Source organism: Elephantulus edwardii, unplaced genomic scaffold (assembly GCF_000299155.1).
Source record: "Elephantulus edwardii isolate Elephantulus edwardi_28Jun2011 unplaced genomic scaffold, EleEdw1.0 scaffold00127, whole genome shotgun sequence".
Taxonomy (NCBI): Eukaryota; Metazoa; Chordata; class Mammalia; order Macroscelidea; family Macroscelididae; genus Elephantulus; species Elephantulus edwardii.
Window position 1 is genome coordinate 2,150,289 of NW_006399877.1, and position 19,161 is coordinate 2,169,449.

The 19,161-nt window shown below is 51.4% G+C and overlaps 1 protein-coding gene across 1 annotated transcript in view; it reads right to left on the reverse strand.

Annotated features, from left to right (window-relative positions):
- Positions 1-19,161, reverse strand: part of TRAF3IP1 (TNF receptor-associated factor 3 interacting protein 1) — a 54,138-nt gene that overhangs the window by 3,757 nt on the left and 31,220 nt on the right. The window contains exons 12-16 of the mRNA XM_006893507.1: positions 18,330-18,413; positions 17,080-17,203; positions 15,925-15,927; positions 13,867-13,903; positions 10,966-11,042 (exon numbers count right to left, since the gene is read on the reverse strand). Coding sequence (XP_006893569.1) covers positions 10,966-11,042; positions 13,867-13,903; positions 15,925-15,927; positions 17,080-17,203; positions 18,330-18,413 — 325 coding nt within the window. The remainder of the gene's footprint in view (positions 1-10,965; positions 11,043-13,866; positions 13,904-15,924; positions 15,928-17,079; positions 17,204-18,329; positions 18,414-19,161) is intronic.

A 19,161-nucleotide genomic window follows, 5' to 3' on the forward strand; every position in this document is an offset into this window, starting at 1 on the left:
GCAGGTGCAGGGTGCAGGGAGCAGGTGCAGGGTGCAGGGTGCAGGTGCAGGATGGAGCACCCAATAGCAGGTAAGGAAGTGAGGATGAAGAGGAATACGGGGAGTGGGGGGGCAGAGACCTTATTTCATTCAGGCCTAAAGATCCTGGGCTCTTTAACAAGTAACATTTATGACTGACAACCCTGAACTTCAAAGGCTGGGGTCTGCTGACAGGTGCAAACAAGCAGTCAGGCTTGGGGAGCCTTTTCCTGAGATCACGTCTCTCAGGAAGCACCTCTCCCCACAGACAATGCCACCCCACTCCAGACCCACTTAGGATTCAAGTGCAAAACAAATTAAGTTGTAATCACTCCGTGTGTTGTCTCCTGTTGAACTTGGTAAGGACCTTCTGTACGTGAACCGTGGAGATTACTGTCTGTCACAGAATGCTGGCTCCGTCACTCACTGGCTGTGTTACCATTGGCAAGTATACACAGTCTCCACAAGTAACACCAGACACACAGCAAACCCCGAATAAATGGGACCAGAAAAGAAAAGGTAAAACCCCGGATCCAAGGTGTGAGCTCAGGAGGTGAGTGCGCAGGAAGCAGGTAAACCTCCAAGTCCACAGCATTTCTACAAAGCAGCAAAGAGGAGGAACACCAACATCAGAAATGTCATCACACCAAAAGTAAATAAAACGCACCTAATAAAACATGCACAAGACTGTACGCTGAAATCTACCCACTGCGGATGGAAGACACGGAAAGTGCGCGCGGTCAACGGAGACATGCCGCTGGATGGCTAACTTAGGGCCAAGCAGCTCCCGCAGAAAATCAAGTGGGGTTTCTGTTGATATAAGATTATTCTAAATGTATACAGAACGGTAAAGGGACAGGAAGAGCTAAAACAATATTGAAGAATAAAGTGGGAGAAGTCGGTGTGCCAAGTGTTAAGATGTCTCAGAAAGCTACAAAAATCAAGACCATCTGTCACTGGTGGAGACACAGAGCTCAACAGAGCAGACCGTGCAGCCAGCAGCAGACCACAGATACACCCAGGGCCTTCGGACAATCCAGTGCAGGACGTGGGGGTCTTTCATTAAACTGGACATCCAAACACAAAGACATACGACTCACCCCGGGCCTAACACCTTACATAAAGCGAACTCAAAATCAATCACGATTCAAATACAGCCTATCACTTACAGAAAGACACAGCAGAAAACTCTTAGGAAGGTAGAGTTGAACAATTCTTCTCCAGTTTGCTGACACAATCCCTTTCCTTGTTTCCACAGAACTATCACCTCATATGCACGTGAACGCTGGACAACAAAGACGATGGCAGAAGAACTGATGCCTTTGAGCTGTGGGGCGGGTGGACCAATGCTGGTGGACCCAGGTTCTGCCAGGAAGGCCCAGCGCTTTCCTGAGGACGTGCAGCTAGAGCGATCCTTAGACGAAGGACAGTGAGACCGGCCTACTACGTGCTGGACACGGAATCAGAGAGAGCGTGCCCTGGAGTACAGCTGCCTTCTCCAGGCAGGGAGGTAGCGGGTCCGTGAAAAAGAGGAAGATTTTCACCGAGATGGACTGAGGGGACTGGCCAGGAACTGGACATTGGGCCTGAGCGCAGACATGCAGGCTGGACAGGGATGGCCTGAGGGGACTGGGCCCGAGTGAGCACAAACTGTAAGGAGGTGTGGGCTGGACTGAGGGGACCAGACACTGGGCCTGATTGCACTGTGAGGACGCACAGGCTGGATGGGGACGGACTGAGGGGACTGGGTCGGGGCCTGAGCGCAGCGCTGACCGTGAGGACACGTTGGCTGGATGGAGACGGACTGAGCGCAGCGGACGTGTGGGCTGGATGGGGACGGACTGAGCGCAGCGCTGACCAAGAGGACGCGTTGGTTGGATGGAGACGGACTGAGGGGACTAGGTCGGGGCCTGAGCACAGCTGTGAGGACGCACGAGCTGGGCAGTTTGGTTCTGTTACACGTGGGTCGGACTTATCAGCACCTGATGACACCCCATATCCATTTTAAAAGCATACACAACCCACTGAGATAAATAACCAAACAGAATTAGATCTCAAACCTTTCCTTCCCTGACAGTCGTGACATCTGGGCTCAGAAGGCATCTTCCTGGGGCATGAGGAACAGCTCTGGGCAGGCTGATCAGACCCCTCTGTCACGGACACAGGCCTGGACAGAGAGACCACCGTGTGCAGGGGCCCCTCCCACAAGTGGCTGCGGTGTCCTGTTTACTTAGCTGCATTGTGGCAGGGCGGGCTGGCACCACCACGTCCGCCTTTGGCCCATGAAGTGCCCCTGGGACTTTCAGGTAAGCAGCCATTTACTGTGAGACTTAATGTCAATGCCGTTAGCACACACACTTCCTCCAGAAACGTGAGCACTGCACCTACGGTGGTGTCTTCAGTTTACGATTACTTATTAAAGGTCATGCAAGTAAAGATCATGGGCCCGAGACAAAGTTTTGATCAAAGCTCCCGTTAGGACAGCGCGTTAAACCCCACTCCTCTCTCCCCCTCTCCCACAATCCTTTGCTCTCTTCCTTTCCAGCCTGATCTGGGCGCTATGGCCTCGCACAGAAGGGTGGTGAGAGGGCCGTTCTGCCAGCAGCACATTCACACGCATCCGTGGAAGGAGCTTTACGAAGCGCACCCCTGGGCACTCAAGGATACCTGGGAATTTGCCATGATGGACATGGAAACACCAGATGTTTGCACTGACACCCGGCTTAACACAGCCGTCTGGGCCAAAGGAATGAGGAACATCCCGTACCACAGAGAAGCTAAGATGCAGATTCCCTAGACGAGCTGTGTACACTGGTACCTTTGAACCTGTTCCACTTTCAAAAGTCTACAGACTGTCAATGCGGGTGAATACTAATAGCTGATTATTGTTTTTTGTTGTTATTGTTATGTGCCATCAAGTCGTTTGTGACTCATAGAGACCCTATCTATGTACAAGAGCCCTAAACACCGTTCTATCCTGTGCCAACCTCGCCATCTCCGACACACTCAGTCCCATCACCCCAGTCACAGAATCGATCCATCTCATTGAGGGTCTTCCTCTCCTGTGCTGTCCCTCCACTCTCCAGACATGATGTCCCTCTCCAAGGACCAGTCCCTCCTTGCAACATGCCCAAAGTATGTCAGACAAAGCTTCAGAATCCTGGACTCCAACAAGCATTCCAGCTTTACCCTCTCCAGGACAAACCTGTTTGTTCTCCTAGCAGTCCATGGTATAGTCAACACTCTTCTCCAGCACCACAGCTCAAAGGCATCAATTAAAACTGTAAAAAAAATAAGAATCCCAGTCCTCTGGCAGGTGTGGCTGGGAGTTGCTCTCAGAAGCAACTGTGAAGGATGTGGAGCAACAGGAGGGCAGCCACCCTGAAACTGTGTGCCCAACAAGAGACAACCAGGCAACACAGAGTCAGCCTGGAGGTGATGGAAGTCGGGGTAAAGCCTCACCTCACAGAGCTGGACACGTTACCAGGAGAGACCAAGCCCTGCAGGACATCATGCCTGGCCAGTGGACAGTAAGTAGGCAAGGAGGAGCCTCTGGCTGGTGGGCTGGCACGGGGGCTGTGCCAAGGGCCCACAGATGACCCAGACGAGGCAGCTGCACGGGGCTGCTGTGAGCTGGGGCCGACTCATGGCACCTAACAATGGCTGCATTTATCTAGAGAGACTGTGTCCATGAAGAAATGTATCCAAATCCAAAGCAGTGCTTTTGTCCAAGTCCTGGTACTGTGTCTGAGACCCAGCACATCCCTCTGTTTAACATAACCCATGAACCCAATCCACCAGCAGGAGCTGGCTTCCACCAGCTGGAGCTGGCTTCCACCGGCTGGAGCTGGCTTCCACCGGCTGGAGCTGGGTGGGTCAGGCTGGGTACAACCCTCCCTCCGGTGTCCAAGCAGTACATCTCAGAGCAGCCAGCGAATGTGACCAGTGTGCCCTCAGAGGAAAGGACGGTGAAATTCCATCTCACATACTTGGGCCATGTTCTCAGTAGAGGACACCATGCCAGGAAAGGTGCAGGGTCTAGGAGGAAGACTGCCCTGGAGACGCCCTGGCACAGGTCCGGCCGCCGCGGGCGGGGGCAGGGGGAGATCGTAAGGAGGACACGGGCTAGGGCAAGGTTCCCAGGGGCTGTTCACCAAGTGCCTATGAGCCAAGGCAGCACGACAGCACCTAACCACAAAACCTCTCCAGGAGGACAAAGTGACTGGGGATTTGAACTCCCAGCCTTCTGGTTAACAGCCCACTGCACTGCTACCTGGGGCTTCTTTACACAACAAAACCTGGCTGACTTGGGATTATGCTGTCACTGTTGTTCTTCCTTCTGACATTTGAGGGTGTGAAGATGTCAAATAGAAACTTGCCCGGTTCTCTTGGAAAGGGCCTTGGTGTGTCGTTGTGTTGGAACCAATCACACAGGGGGAGGTCACACATCTTTCTCCCATGGAGCAGCGGGGGGGATTCACACTGTGTGCCTTTGGGTGGGCAGTACAACTCTTTAGCACTAGGTCACCAGCGTTCCAGTTTCCAGTGTGTATGTATTGCTGTAACACTGATCTCACACAGGAAGTTCAATCCCAGGCGGGAACAGGTGCATGCTTCCTTCCTGGGTAAGGTTACCCGGTCCCAGAAGATGAGTTTTTCTAGATGATGTTTACCAGGACATAAAGGTCCTTCCAACTGCAGACAGAACACATGAGCGCACTGCCTAGCGTTGCCCACGGGACAGGAACGCAGCTTCCCAATTCACCAGGGCTCTGGTGACACTGTGCAGAGTGCTGGACCATTACCCACACTCCGCAGAAGACGGGCAGATTCCTCCCAGGAAGTCGGGGGGGTCGCTGACGACAGCAGGTCCTACATAGGGTTTGGGTTCCTGACTCTTATCAGGTGATTTTAGGCCAGAAAGCTGCCGTGAAAACGTGTACAAAGCGCTCACTCCCAGGCTGGGAAGCCCAGCAAGGATGAGCTCTGCACCCCCTGGGGTCCTGGGGGCACTGCCTGTGACAATCTCCCGGTGCTCCTCCGTGGCCAGTGTGGGTACAAGGGCCACTGCACCTCCTGACCAAGTCCTCCTCGTCCTCTCTCCAGAAGCTTCCAGAAGGTCCACCATCTCCTAAGCACATAGGTTTGTTTCAGCTCTGGCAAGAGGCCCTCATACATGTCACCCTTTCCACGTCCCCTCTCTTGTCCGACTCTTCAGTGAGCTGTGACACGCACCCTCTGGACAGGTAATGCTAGCTTGGTCCTGCAGGTGTCCAAGAGGACCGTCACAGGGGTGACAGACACCAGCAAGAAAGGCCTGGCAATCGATTCCTGAGAAGTCAACACCCTGAACTGGACTGCAGAGTGGCCTGCTGGTAGCCAGGAAGCTGCCCCACCCCAGTGGGTAGAATTCACCTGCGGCTCCAAGGGAAGAAGCGGGCAGTGTCCTCCACCAGGTCTACAGCCTCAGACCCCCAACAGAGGGGGGTTCCCGCTGTGTGCTGGGGCCAACTTGGGGGGGGTCACTGTGAGCAGTGCAGCTCCACCTAGACACGGGCGCAAGGAGGCAGGCCGCCTGGGCAGTACCAGGTGGTTGAAGGAACAGTTCCTCAGACCATAGGTGCCACTATGAGCCCACAAGCCGTGTGACATCATGGGGACACACGCTACAACCACCCACCCAGGCCTGGCCAGGGGTCACTGCCCTCACCTGCAGCCGCGATGTCACCCCAGTGGTCCCCAGGTCCTCTGTGTGCTCCCCAGCCCAGGGACCCCCTTGTACCTCTGCATCAGCTGTGGCCTCGTGCGCCTCTGAGAGTTGTCAGGGGTTAATTTCCTGAAGTAGGTCACCAGGCCTCCCTGACTCCACCGTCACACAGTATTGTCTCCCTTCTGCATTGACTCAATTCCCGCCCCTCAGAGGGGCCTGGGAGGGGGCACCCGTGTTCGGGTTTAACAGAAGAGATAATATCATTCAGAGGTACAGGGATTCCGCCGCCCCCCAGCTATCTCTCTAATCAACCCACAGCTCAGACAAGACACAAAAGAGTGGATTCAGTGCAGAAACCACTGTCAGGATACTCTGTGCTGGCGGGAGGGTCAGGTTTAGCAAAAACATACAGTCAGTTGGGCTGGAGAAGAGTGTTGAACAAACGGTGGACTGCCAGGAGAATAGGTCTGTCCTGGACAGGGTGAAACCAAGCTGTTCCCTGATGGCGAGGATTTTAAAGCAGTGTCTCACATACTTTAGGCATGTGGCCAGGAAGATGGGAACATCATATTTGGAAGCGTGGAGGGACAGCGCAGGAGAGGGAGACCCAAGATGAGACGGACTGACTCAGTGAGTGGAGAAATGGGATTAGATCTGCTGGAGATGAAGAGATTGGCTCAGGATAGGGCAGGGTTCAGAGCTAATGTACATAGGGGTCGCTATGAGTCACAGGTGATGCGAAGGCACAAAAAAAATAACGTATACAATGTACACATGTACAAAGATGAAGAGAAAGACATCTACAGCGTCCACTTCCAAACAAAACCTTAAATGTAAAGAAAAAGCAGCTAAAACCGACATGCAATTAGAGCAGGAACAAATTGAAAGTCAAGTCAGTGAAGATAGTGCAACGAGGCACAGAAACACTCGGGATAAGAAGTACTTGGGCAGGGACGGAGCAAAATCCTTCCGCTGGCTGCTCCCCCAGCCTCCCCGCTCCTGTCACTGTGAGAACGCTGGAAGGAGACGGATTTCATTTTCGTGTTTTTTCCTTTCATAAACTTGAAGCAGAGGGAAGAGAGCTGGCACAAGCCAATATTCTATTAACAAAAGTCTATCTCCACTCAAGTCAGGACCATGAAGACAGTGCTGGAGGGTTCTGACGCACACGTGTAGCGTACACGCACTGCCCAGGCCATCAACCGATAAGGAATGGCTTTCCTCCCACCTGAATTCAAAGACAGGCTGGAAGGACACCCGGACTGCAAGGATCTATCTTCTCAGCTCCTTGTGAAAACTAAAAAAGGATGCAGGTTGTAGGCAAATTACAACTTCTGTGAAATGCAGAGTGCACCTACTTCCTAATGAGACACATACAGCTGAAAAGCCCCCGCCCCATGTCGCTCTGACTCCTGGTGAACCCACAGGACAACCACTGTAGCCCTGGGGGGTTGCTAAGGCCAGAAACCTTTACAGCCAGGCTCTGCCAGTGGCGTGAACTGCAATCCATCTCTTTAACACCCCACCACCAGGGCTCCCAAAACAATCATCAATCAGTAACAATGACAGGCAGGACCGGCCCATCCCCCGTGTGCCCACATGCTTCCACTCTGTTCTCTCCACATCTGCCAGGGTCCCCAAGAACAGAGGCACCAGGAGTCCCAGCTTTTCCAAGTCCTCAACAGCACCGCACCACGCTCTCCAAACACGCACTTACGCTGTTGAGGAACGCTGCTGTCAGACTGTACTACGGTTGGGGCTACTCTCCCGAAAAGATTTACAGCCTCAGAAACTTGCCAGAGGATCATCTCAAGTCGGAACCTATCAACAGGACGGCACTGGTTTTGCTTTGTTATGTGCCATCAAGTCGCCTGCAACTCACCGCGACCCTAGGAATCCTCAGTCTCTGAATCTTGCCTTATCCTGGGCCAATCTCACTGCCCCCGGCACACCTAGTCATTACCCCAGTTACTCACCATGCAGCTCATCTGGGGTCTTCCTCGCCTGTGCTGCCCCTCCACTCTTCCAAGCACCATGTCCTGAGGACTGGTCCCTCCTGGCCACATGCCCAAAGTATGTCAGATGGAGCTTCAAAGGCCTTTCCTCCTAGGAGCAGCTCGGTTTCACCTTCTCCAGGAGAGATATGTTTCCCGTCTCGGTGGTCCATGAGATGTTCAATCTAGTCGTGACCCCACACAACAGGACGAGGCCCGGCCTGCTCTGCTTGTCGCCGTCTCTGTCGTCCCCAGCCCCTGTTGCAGTGACTGTCACTCTGTCTTATGGAGAGCCTTCTTCCCTTCGTCTGACCCTCTACTTTTCCAGACATGATGTCCGTCTCCAGGGACTGGTCCCTCGGCGTGACATGCCCACAGCAGGTCGGAGGACGTTTACTCCCACGGCTGTGAAGCTGGAAGTGACCGTTGCGCAGGCTTCGGAGGCTGCACCCTGCCGGGGAGACCACCCGACCCGCCTACTGAGCTGCCGGTGATTTGATCCGATGAAGTGCCACTGAGGCCCTGAAAAGCCTAAAGTCAACACCTTCGAGCAAAGACCTGACTGGCGGTGCAGACTCTGGTCTCCACCTCCCTTCCTTGTCCCCCTTGTCGGTCTGAGGTCTGGGCTGAGCATGCGCCTACGCCCAGGGTTGGTACTTCACCCCGAGGAGTCCCCTCCTGGGGTGCTTGGTGGCATTTCTTTGCTCTCCCTGGGCTGCTTCTCGCCTTCCAGGATTTTTAAGGAGCCTTTTCATGGACGATGTCTCATCCCGTCTCGGGGGCTCTGGCAGCACCACCTGTAGGGAGTTGTGCAGTGGACCCACAGGCGGCAGAGGAGAAAAGATGGGCGATCTCCTTGACTGAGATTCACAGCCTCCTAAAAGCTGCTGGGGTGCAGAGAGACTCCAGCAAATGCTCTGTCTTTCCAGTAAGATGAGGACTGAGGAAGACAAGAGCTGATGCCTTTGAACCACAGTGCTGGGGAATAGTGACTCTACCGCGAACCGCCAGGATAAGAAAGCGTCTTAGAACAAGCACAGTCAGAACTCGCCTGAGAAGAGAGGATTTGTCTTGTTATCAAGAAGGACCGTCCCTGCAGAAAGACACCGTGCTCGACAGAGGGCCAGCAGAGAGGAAGACCGTCAACAAGATGCCTGGCACCGTGGCTGCAGCCGCAGGCTCCTGGACAGCAGTGGTGCGAGGGCAGGCCAGACAGGGCAGCGCTCGCCCGGGTCACAGGACCACTGTGCCCGAACCAATGAGACAAGGCATCAACGTGCAGCCGGTCTCACAAGCAGTGCTGGCTGTGGAAAGCCAGCTGCATGACATCAACAGAGGGCTAACATTAGAGCCCCGGAGAACTGCTCTGACAGATCAGAGTGATCACGCACGTTTGTGCTGATTCACCTTCGTGGCTGCCTTCAGAAGAGAAATGCTGGGCAGGGGTAAAGCAGGACCCCCACCGGACCTGCAGGTTTTATGTGCTTATTTTCTAAAAAACTCTCAAGTGTATGCAGAAGACTGACAGTGGAACTGTTAACTGATGCGTTTAAATGTCCTCATGAACCATGAGAACTGACGGGTCACAGGCCGAGCTCTGTCCACGTGGCCTCATGTCCTAGGCAATGACCGCATGCTGTAAATTCCGCCACGATGTTAACATGTCAACCAGGCAGGCTGGGAGCAGTGACCCCCACGACACGATCAGCCAGTCAGGTGTACGGGGATTAGGGAGGGAGTCAACACCCTTCACGAGGACAGAGCCCTGATCTGGTGTAAGGCCAGTGTCCCTGAGGAGAGTCCTGAATCACTTTTTGTCTCACAAGATACAGGAGAGAGAGAGGACTCAGCAACAGCGTCAAAGAGCGCCAGGCTCCCACAGCGGGAAACCCCAGGACTAGGAGACACAGAGGGAGGGCCTTGTCCTAGGGCTGGAACCCCGAGCTTGGCCTGCTAGCCGCCGACACTGGGAGAGAATGAATTTGTTTGCTGCAGCCGCTCCCCTTCCGGGTCCCTACTGCAGGAGCACCAGAGAACTAAGACGAGGAGCTAGCGGACTTCGCCCGAGTGGTGCCTGTGTGTCTGCTGACACTGTCCTTTACTTCTTCAAAGCTAAGAGATTTCCTGATTGGGAATGACTCTTCAGGGGAAGCTCTGAAGCCCTGGCCTAGTGCGCTGTGAAGCAGTCATGGATCAGACACGAGCTGGACGCTGCAAAGGACCACAGCCCACAGGAGTTTTAAAGTGTCAACTGCGTTTCAGGAACACAGCCCAGGATGAACCCTCCTGCCGGGGAAAGGACTGGGACATAGTAAAACTCCCCAGCAATGGACATGAGGAGCAGCGAGCAGCCAGCACTAGGCTGGCCAGGCCCAAGGGATACTGCTGCCCCTGCCCCAGCAGAAACCCAAGTATACTGCCTTTGTCCCCGTCCCCACACAGCAGAAGCCTCCAGGGAAGGCTTCTCACTGGTCATTTCAAGAGGAGGTGGGGCCTCTGCAACAGCATCATCTAAGGTTAGCCCGGCCATGCCTGTTACTGCAGAGTCAGGCCGACCGCAGCGCCTGGAGCAGAGAGGAGTGCCGAGGCCTCCCCGCTTCCCGGAGAGGACAACCTAAGAGCCCTCCCTCAGAGCCACCAGCGGGTGCGAACCACTGGCCCTTCAGTCAGCACTCCAACACCTACCATGGTGGCCCCAGGGTTCATCCAGAACCACACACACACACACACACACAACTAGGCAGTGGAATTCTAGACTGAACAAACTATTTAAAAACCGTCTGTTTTTAACAGATGAGTTTTTACTTCGTAAGACAACCGTAGCAGCACTGCCCCCTGGCGTTCAAGGTACCCCGCAGTCTCGTGCTAAGGGAAGGGCAGGTGCTGGAGCGAGGTCCCCGTCATGTCTGGGAGGTGGGTTCAGGCAGCACACACAGATGAAAGCCCACCTCACAGTCCCTCATTTTATGGCCAACTTGATGGACAGGGCAGGGAGGAGGAACACGGCCGAGGGGGATGTTAGAAGGGAATACAGGCCACTCCTTCGGTTCTGGACCCACGCAAGGCCAGTGCGTCGCCTTGAGCACCAGGCAGCTGACCTGTGCACAGAGCCTTCACAGGTGGCATTTAACTACCAGGAGGTGACCGCATGTTCGCGGCCCTGAGCCATGAGGGGCATATGGGGTGCCAAGCTTACCTTCTCTCTGGGTCTGGGGGACAGCGGTAACTTCTCATAATCCTTACCTTCTCTCCGGGCCTGGGGGGCTGCTGTAACTTCTCATAATCCTTCTTAGTCTCCAGAATCTTCTTCACAAGGCCGCCTGTGGACAGAGGGCATTTTATGCCAGAGTACCTTCCCTGCATGGACGGGTAGGACCCACACCAACTTCCCACTATTTCTTTTTCGACAATCAGCTCCAAATGATCTTTATTTGGTAAGTACCATCGACAACAGCAATACTGTGGTTGACCTAACTGGAGACATCAAAGAGTTTCAAAGAAAACTGTTTCTTGAAAGCTAAAAACTAGAGAAATAAATTCCACTTTCTTTTCTACTCCCAAAGAAACGTAGATTAACATCAGAAAGTTAAGCAGTCATTGCCAAAGGAGGGAGGATTCGGAATTGCATCTCAGTCCTACTCTTCCCTTTCTGTGGGCAAGAATCATTCCAGGTCCTTAAAAAACGTCTGCTGCTGAGCTGATTCCTCCTGAGGGACGCTGCGTGAGACGGAGAAGCACCGCCCACAGGGTCTCCGAGGCCACAGGCTTCACAGAGGCTGGTGGCAGGACAGCGGCTGGTGGCAGGACAGCGGCTGGTGGCAGGACAGCGGCTGGCGGCAGGCTGTCTCCCACTGAGGCGCCAGGTGGAAGTCAACTTCCCACCTTTCGCTAGCAGTTGAGCACTTAATTACCTGCTATACCACGAGGGCTCCTTACAAAGAACTACTTGTAGGTAAATGTATGAAAAGTCAGTTTTCATGTCCTTGCAACGGTGAATAATGCTGCTATGAACAGTGACGTACAAGTTTCTGTTTGAGCCTCAGTTCTCATTTTCTTGGGGTATATTCCAAGCAATGGAATAGCTGGGTCATTCACCATCGCAAGAACATGGAAACAGCCCAGATGTCCAACCACAAAGAAATGGACTGAGAAGTTGTACATTCACACAATGGATTACTACGCAGCATGCAGGAGCAATGATTTTGTAAATTACTACCTAACTTGGGAGGGACTGGAGAGCACTATGCTGAGTGAAATAACTCAGTCCCACAAGGACAAATACTGCATAAACCATTATTGTAGAATGAGTATGAGGATCCAAGGCGGGGGTGGGGGGTGGAAATAGAGGTGTGGATGGGGGGGGGGTAGGGTGTTAATCACAGGGTTGCACAATTCGATGGGTGGGTGGGGTGAAGAAAATGGAAAGGATCTTTTGTGAAAAACAATGCATTCAAACTTTATATATAAATCAGAATAAAAGGTCAAAAAAGGAAAAACCAGTTTGGTTCACCCACATGCCTCCACAGCAGATGGGCTGCATCGGGTGACCTGGCCACAGTGTGCAGTCTGTCACCACAGAAGAACAGGGAGAACATCCCTCAAGGCTCAGGTGGAAGGACCACCAGGACATGTTGTTAAACAAGGCAAGGTGGAGAAAGCTGTATGTGTGAGAGGTTCTGTCGGGTGGACAGGGATAGGCCTTGGCCTCTATCAAGCAGCCAGTCCTCTCACACACTGAAGAGAAACAGCGTGACTCATCACCAAAGTCCGAAACGTGCTGCTCTCACATGTCCAGAGTTGGAACTGACTGCTGGCTGACGCTGAGGCTTTCAGAGGCTGTACCCCACACAGGAGGGGACTGCTCATCTCCCTCCTGTGAAGCAGCTGGTGGGGTCAAACCACCCACCTCCGTGTTGGTAGGGAACTCCTTTCCATTTAGCCTCCAGAAATCCCTTATAAGGTGCTAAGTACACATATGTAACTTTGGATTCATCCACTTATATTTTATACATGTCTTTTCTTAGGCTTTATGTTTTCACATAAACATGTACTGCAGTGCTTAAAACTCAGGAGTAACTGCTACCCACAAGGTTGTCAGTTCAAAGCACCAGCTAATTCTCAGCAGAAAGGCCAGACGGCCTCCACCTGTAAAGAATCGCAAGCCTCGAAAACTGATGAGGTGGTTCCACTTGGTGTTACTTCTCTGGCAACATTTACTGCAGCATGATATAATGTAATCACCTTCCAGCTGTTCTCTAATGTGACATGATGTGATGACCTCCCATGATGTAATCGAATGTGACCAATCAACTGGAAGGACTGGGTCGCTAGGTGGGTTCTGCCTCCTGCCTGTCACTTGATCCATATATGGATCCTTGACTTAGTAGCCCCACAACCTTGTGTCAAACCTTTGAAGTACTTCTCTCTTTAAGCATATCTATTAAACACACGTACGTCTATCTGTGCATTTATAAAGGTGGAGTCCTCGTTGAGAAGGGTGAGCATGTGCAGCGCTGGGCGACTGTGTGGTCAGTCACGAGGAGCGGGAATCAGCTCAGCGGCAATACACAAATCCATGTCAAACCTTCTCACGGCCAGCGAGTCACCTCTGACTCGCGGAGACCCCGCAGGACGAGCAGAGCTGCCCCACAGGCTTCCAAGGCTGTCAATCTTTATGGAAGCCGACTGTCACACCTTCCTCCCACGGGGATTCAAACTTCCAACCTTTCGGCCAGCTGCCCACCACTCACCCCTCGTGTGTGTTTGTGCACATAAGTGTACACGTCACTTGTGGCAGGTGCAGTCAAGCTGGCTCCAACTCGCAGCGAGCCCACAGCCACCAGAACCAAGCACTGTCTGGCCCCACACTGTCCTCGCAGTCCCTGCGGGGCGTGAGCCCAGGGCTGCAGCCACTGGGCCAGTCTAGCTCACGGAGGGGCTTCCCCTTTGTACACACATTCACTCTTACGTATGTCTCCCTGGTTGTGATCTGTGCATAACACACCCCCCAATCCTACTCTGCACTAGCTGCTTCTGGATCACAGGGCACACTGCCCACATGCACCTCAGCTCAGCCACTCGCAGCCACTCCCCACCTTTACGCACCCCCACTCTCCCGCACAGCCCTCCACTAACGGGACCCACCGTGCTTCTCATCCTCCTCCAGCTCCACAGCGGGCACCTGCGCAGGAAGGAAGGAGGAAAAGAGAAGAATCAGACTGTTCTCAAAAACATGCTGCTGCAGAGCTCAAGAAACCAACAAGGCAAAACAACTACGAGGTATCATCTCACCCCAGTCAGAATAGCAAAGTTTAACAGAACAGCTAACATCAAATGCTGGTGAGGTTTTAGAGAAACTGGGACCCTTATTCACTGCTGGTGGGAGTGTAAAATGGTACAACCACTGTGGAAGGTGGTGTGGCGCTTTCTCAAAAAGCTGCAAATACCATTTGACCCAGCAATTCCAGTACTGGGAATATACCCCAAAGAGACCATAACTGACATCCAAGCAGATATACGCACACCCGTGTTCACTGCGGCTTTGTTCACAATAGCAAAGAGATGGAAACAACCCAAATGCTCATCAACAAATGAGAAGACAGAAAAGCTGTGGTCTATTCACACAGTGGAAAATTGAAAAACAAAGAACTCATGAAATATTACATAAAATGGTAACCCTGGAGGACATTATGTTGAGTGAAATACAGAAAAGACAAATACTGCATAGTGCTACTGTTATAAAACAGGACTGATATAAGAAGGGTTGGGGGAAAACTAAGAAAAGCAGGGATAAATAATGTACAAGGCACTGAAAAGACAAGGGAGAGAACTGCATAAAAGAAACATATAATTAGGTATTATTGGCATGACAAGAGTCCACAGTAAGAGCTGCATAGTAATATGGTTGCTGGCAGGAGGCGGGGGGAAACGGCACACTGTGTAACAATGGCAGAACTTTTTTTCCAAAGAAAAAAGTGAACTGGGGGGGTGGGGGGGAGGACAGGGAGGAAAATGTGCCACAATGAATGAATGGAAATCCAAGTTCTTTGTAACTTTCATTAAAATCTCAATTAAAAAAAAACCACAACAAAACACAAAACAACTATGAGATATCATCTCACCCCAGTAAGAATAGCAAAATTTAACAGAACAGCAAGCAACAAATGCTGGCAAGGTTGTGGAGAAACTGGAACCCTTATTCACTGTTGGTGGGAGTGTAAAATGGTGCAACCACTATGGAAGGCTGGATGGCGCTTTCTCAGAAAGTTGCAAACAGAGATACCATTTGACCCAGCAATTCCATTAGTGGGAAGTTACCCTAAAGAGACCATAACTGCCACCCAAGCAGATATATGTACACCCATGTTTACTGTGGCTTTGTTCACAATAGCAAAGAGCTGGAAACAACTCAAGTGCCCATCAACAAATGAATGGAGAGAGGAGGTCTGGTATATTCACACAATGGAATACTGTGCAGCACTGAAAAACAAGGAACTCATGAAATATGCAAAATGGATGACCCTGGAGGACATTATGCTGAGTGAAATATCTCAGTCACAGAAGGACAAATATTGCATAGGGAGACTGTTGTAAAATTGGACTGACATCAGGGTTGAGGGAAGACAGAAAAGGAGGGGAGGAATGATGTATATTGCATTGAAACAGATGAGGGAGAGTACTGTTTAAAAGGGACATATGAATGGGTATTCTTGTCATTACAGAAGTCCAGAGTGAAGGCTGCATAATGGAGTAGACTTGAGGGGGAGGGACTGCATAACAATGAAAGAGTTGTCCTTTCTTTTCAAGGAGAAGAATAAATTGGGGGGGTGGGGGGGTAAGGAGAAAAGTACAACAGTGAATGACTAGAAACCCTAAGTCTTTGTAAACTCATTAATGTAAAAAAAAAAGCCCACAACACCCAACTAGGATTAAAGGAAATGCCCGAGAAGTCCGCATAAGGGTCTGTCTACTGACAGGGGAAAGCATTTGGCAACGCCATCTCAGACAAAGGCCTCATAACAAAAGTGTGCAGAATCCTACAGGGCCTTCACAACAAAGTCGGATAACCCTATTCTAAAACGAGCAGAAGTCATGGAAAGACTTTTCACAAGGGAAGCCATTCAGATGGCCAACAGACACATGAAGAAATGCTCAAAATCACTGGTAATCACAGAAATGCAAATCAAAGCTGCAATGAGATACCATCTCACCCCAGCAGCTGTAGCCAAGTTTAAAGGACAGTAAATGATAAATGTTGAAGAGAATGTGGAGAGATGGGAACTCTCAGACACTGCTGGTGGGATCATAAAATGGTACAATCACTCTGGAAGGCAGTCTGACGATTCCTGGAGAGCTGAGCATAGGGTTTCGAAGGCCTGTCATTTGGGAGCGCAGGGCCAGACCCTCTCCCTCGTCCACCTTAGTTTAGATGCTCCGCTTTAGAGCCTTGTCTGGCAGACAAGCATCTTACCCAGAAACGCAGACAAAAGACATTTCCCTGTGTACCGGGGAGAAGACATGATCGGCAGGGGACCTTCTGAATCAGAGAGTCACAGGGTCTACTGACCCAGTAACAGGTGATGAGGGTAAGTGTGTCAGAGACAGCGAGTTTGGCCCAGGATAGAGCAGGGTTCAGAGATACTGCGCACAGGGGCACTGTGAGCCAGGGTGGACTGGACAGCACACAGCAAGCTGAACAGCGAGAGTCCCCACGACCCAGCGAGTGCACTGCTAAGAAGGCACCTCAAGGAAAACAGGCCTGTGACACGAGCAGAGACCGTACAGTTATGTTCACATAATGGAAACTGCCGAAAGTCCACCAGCAAGTGAATGAATTGAGCAGTGAGGGTACATCCATACAAGGGGATACTATGTAGCACGAAGGAGTAACAAGTTCATGAATACTATCCAACACAGGAGGGAGAATCTCCAGACCACTGAGCTCTGTGAACTAACTCAGTCTCATACTGCATCTGACTCTTACTGTAAACCTAGAAGGCTAACTAGGAAAGTGGATAAACGCCCAAAGGGGCAGGGGGTGGCGGAAGGAGGCAGGAGGGGGGATCTCTAAGGTAGCAGAGCATGGTGGGCAGATCAGGGGAGAAGGAACAGGAAAGATTCAATGGGGATTTGAAAAGATGCAGTAACATTAATAGTAATTACTTATAGAAAATACAATGTATATGAACGATTACATGAAACAATGTAAACAGAGATCATAGAAAACACAATGTACATGAATTAAATACAATGTAAATGAATTCTTTCATGAAATGTAATAAAAAATGATTAATAAAAAACACCAACTGGCTATTTACTTGCACATGGCATAATCTCAGTTTCAAGGCTGAAACTCACCTCAATGTCCAACATCTCCGAGAGCTGGGGGGCAGCTTCCACCACGAACTGGTCATCGTCCTCCTCGTCATCCAAGTTCTGCATGTCCGTGATCACACTGGATACAGCCTTCCCGCTCCCTGTCCTAAACCCAGACAGGGAAAGGTCAGAGAACAGGGGACACACCCATGTCACTCCCAGGCACCACAGAGCTGTCCATCACTGGATGTCCATCACTGGCCATCCAATGAGGACGTGACAGAACGTCACGCAGGCGGGCTCCCATGGAGATTCATGGGGATGGGATGACCTTGACCAGGCCCCCAGGCCCAGGACAGCCTGTGCTGCCCACCCCACCCTTCCTCCCACCACTGCTGCTGGCCTGCCAGCACTATGCACCCCCTCGCCACACAGCCCCCCGTTACTGGGCCATTCCTTCACCAGATCAGTGTCTGTCACACCTCCGTCTTAAACACACAGCATGTGTGCCCCCAGCACAGCCCTCCTGCCGTCCACGTGGCCTCCTTGTGGTAAAATCTCAGAAAATCTCCTGCACCCCTCCACCAGGGTCTGAGCACACCCCAGCAAAAGGTCTTGTTTCTCCATTCCCTTGTTAGAATTCTCGTCATTTACACTGAACACTCACGCTGCACCCAGAGCTGGAGGGATAAGACTTACAAAACTGGCAGAGACTAGGTTTGCTGGTGAGGGGCTTTTTGGCAAACTTTCATTTTGAATTTGTATAATTAAGCTTTTAACTCTTTAGCATGTCTGTTTTTCTCATTCAGAATTTCTGTATCAGAGATTAGAAAGACAGACACCAGTGTTCAGATATATTCTGAGGGTTCTGGGCCTGTACGTTTCCCTCTCTTTTATCTGCTCTTGCTGTATCTTGGTGTAGGGTTTGAGGTGAAGGCTAACCGATTCTATTTCGTGTGTGTGTGTGTGTGTGAGAGAGAGAGAGAGAGAGAGAGAACATCATCTGCCTTTTCAACTTTGTTCTCATGCACAATTCAGCAACTGAGTGATGTTTCTCATGTTCCTGAAAGGTCCCAGCCTTGAGAACAACAGTGAATCATACTGTTTGACATCACCGTTGCCCATTTCTAACTGACCCGTCGTCACCCCGCACCATTTCTTCTTTCCTACACTGACTCTCCCCGACCACGGAGCCCCAGAGCTCTGCCCATCACCACGTCAAAGAGGAGAACTCAGCCGCCCACCCAGCACTGGGAACTGGCCCCTGCCTCCCACCCACGAGGCAGCCCCACCTGTCGACAGTTACAACTTCTGAGCTTTCTTGTCTTTTGACACGTGGAGGAGCCGGTCTCGCACTGCCAGGCCGAGGGATTCTTCTAGCACTAAACAATTGAAAACCAGAGACATTCCAACACTCCAAATGGACAGGAGAAGCTTCAGGTTAGTGAACCTTCATGTTCTAGCCACATCAGTGTGCTAGTGTGGACACCTTCTGCGGAATATTAATATTCTCAGTCTGAAAAATTTTAAAGAACTCATTTTTAACCTTTTCTTTCTAGTTAAGGTCAAGGTATGAAAAATAATAATAACTACTGGTACTAAAAACATGGTATGATTGCTCTGTCAGCTGGAGTTCCCCAAATGGAGACTGTGTCAGCTGTGTCTCAGGGGCTCCGGTGGGGCCGTCCTCAGGAGGCTGTACTGACAGTTCACGCCAGCAGCAGCTTCTCGGAAGGAAAGTGGAACATCTCCTCCCGTGTGACTTACAGCCGCTGAAAACCCACTGGAGGGTCAGCAATGAGATATCTCAGGTGCAGGAGAGTTATGTTAACTCATGATTTAACAATCATATTGGTGGTGTTGTTGTTAGGTGCCGTCAAGTTGTAGACAACTCTTAGAGACCCTATGAACGAAAGACCCGAGCACTGTTCATAGAGTTTCTGGAGGCAAGCCACCATTTCAGAAGCGGATGCCACCCCTGCTTCCAATCACATATTACAATTATATGAATCATTATGTTAAAAAAGTCTTGGCCATTGAATTGATTCGCCTCATAGTGACCTAACAGGGCAAAGGAGCACTGCCTCATGGGTTCCCATCGTTACAGAAGCAGACCGCCCCGCC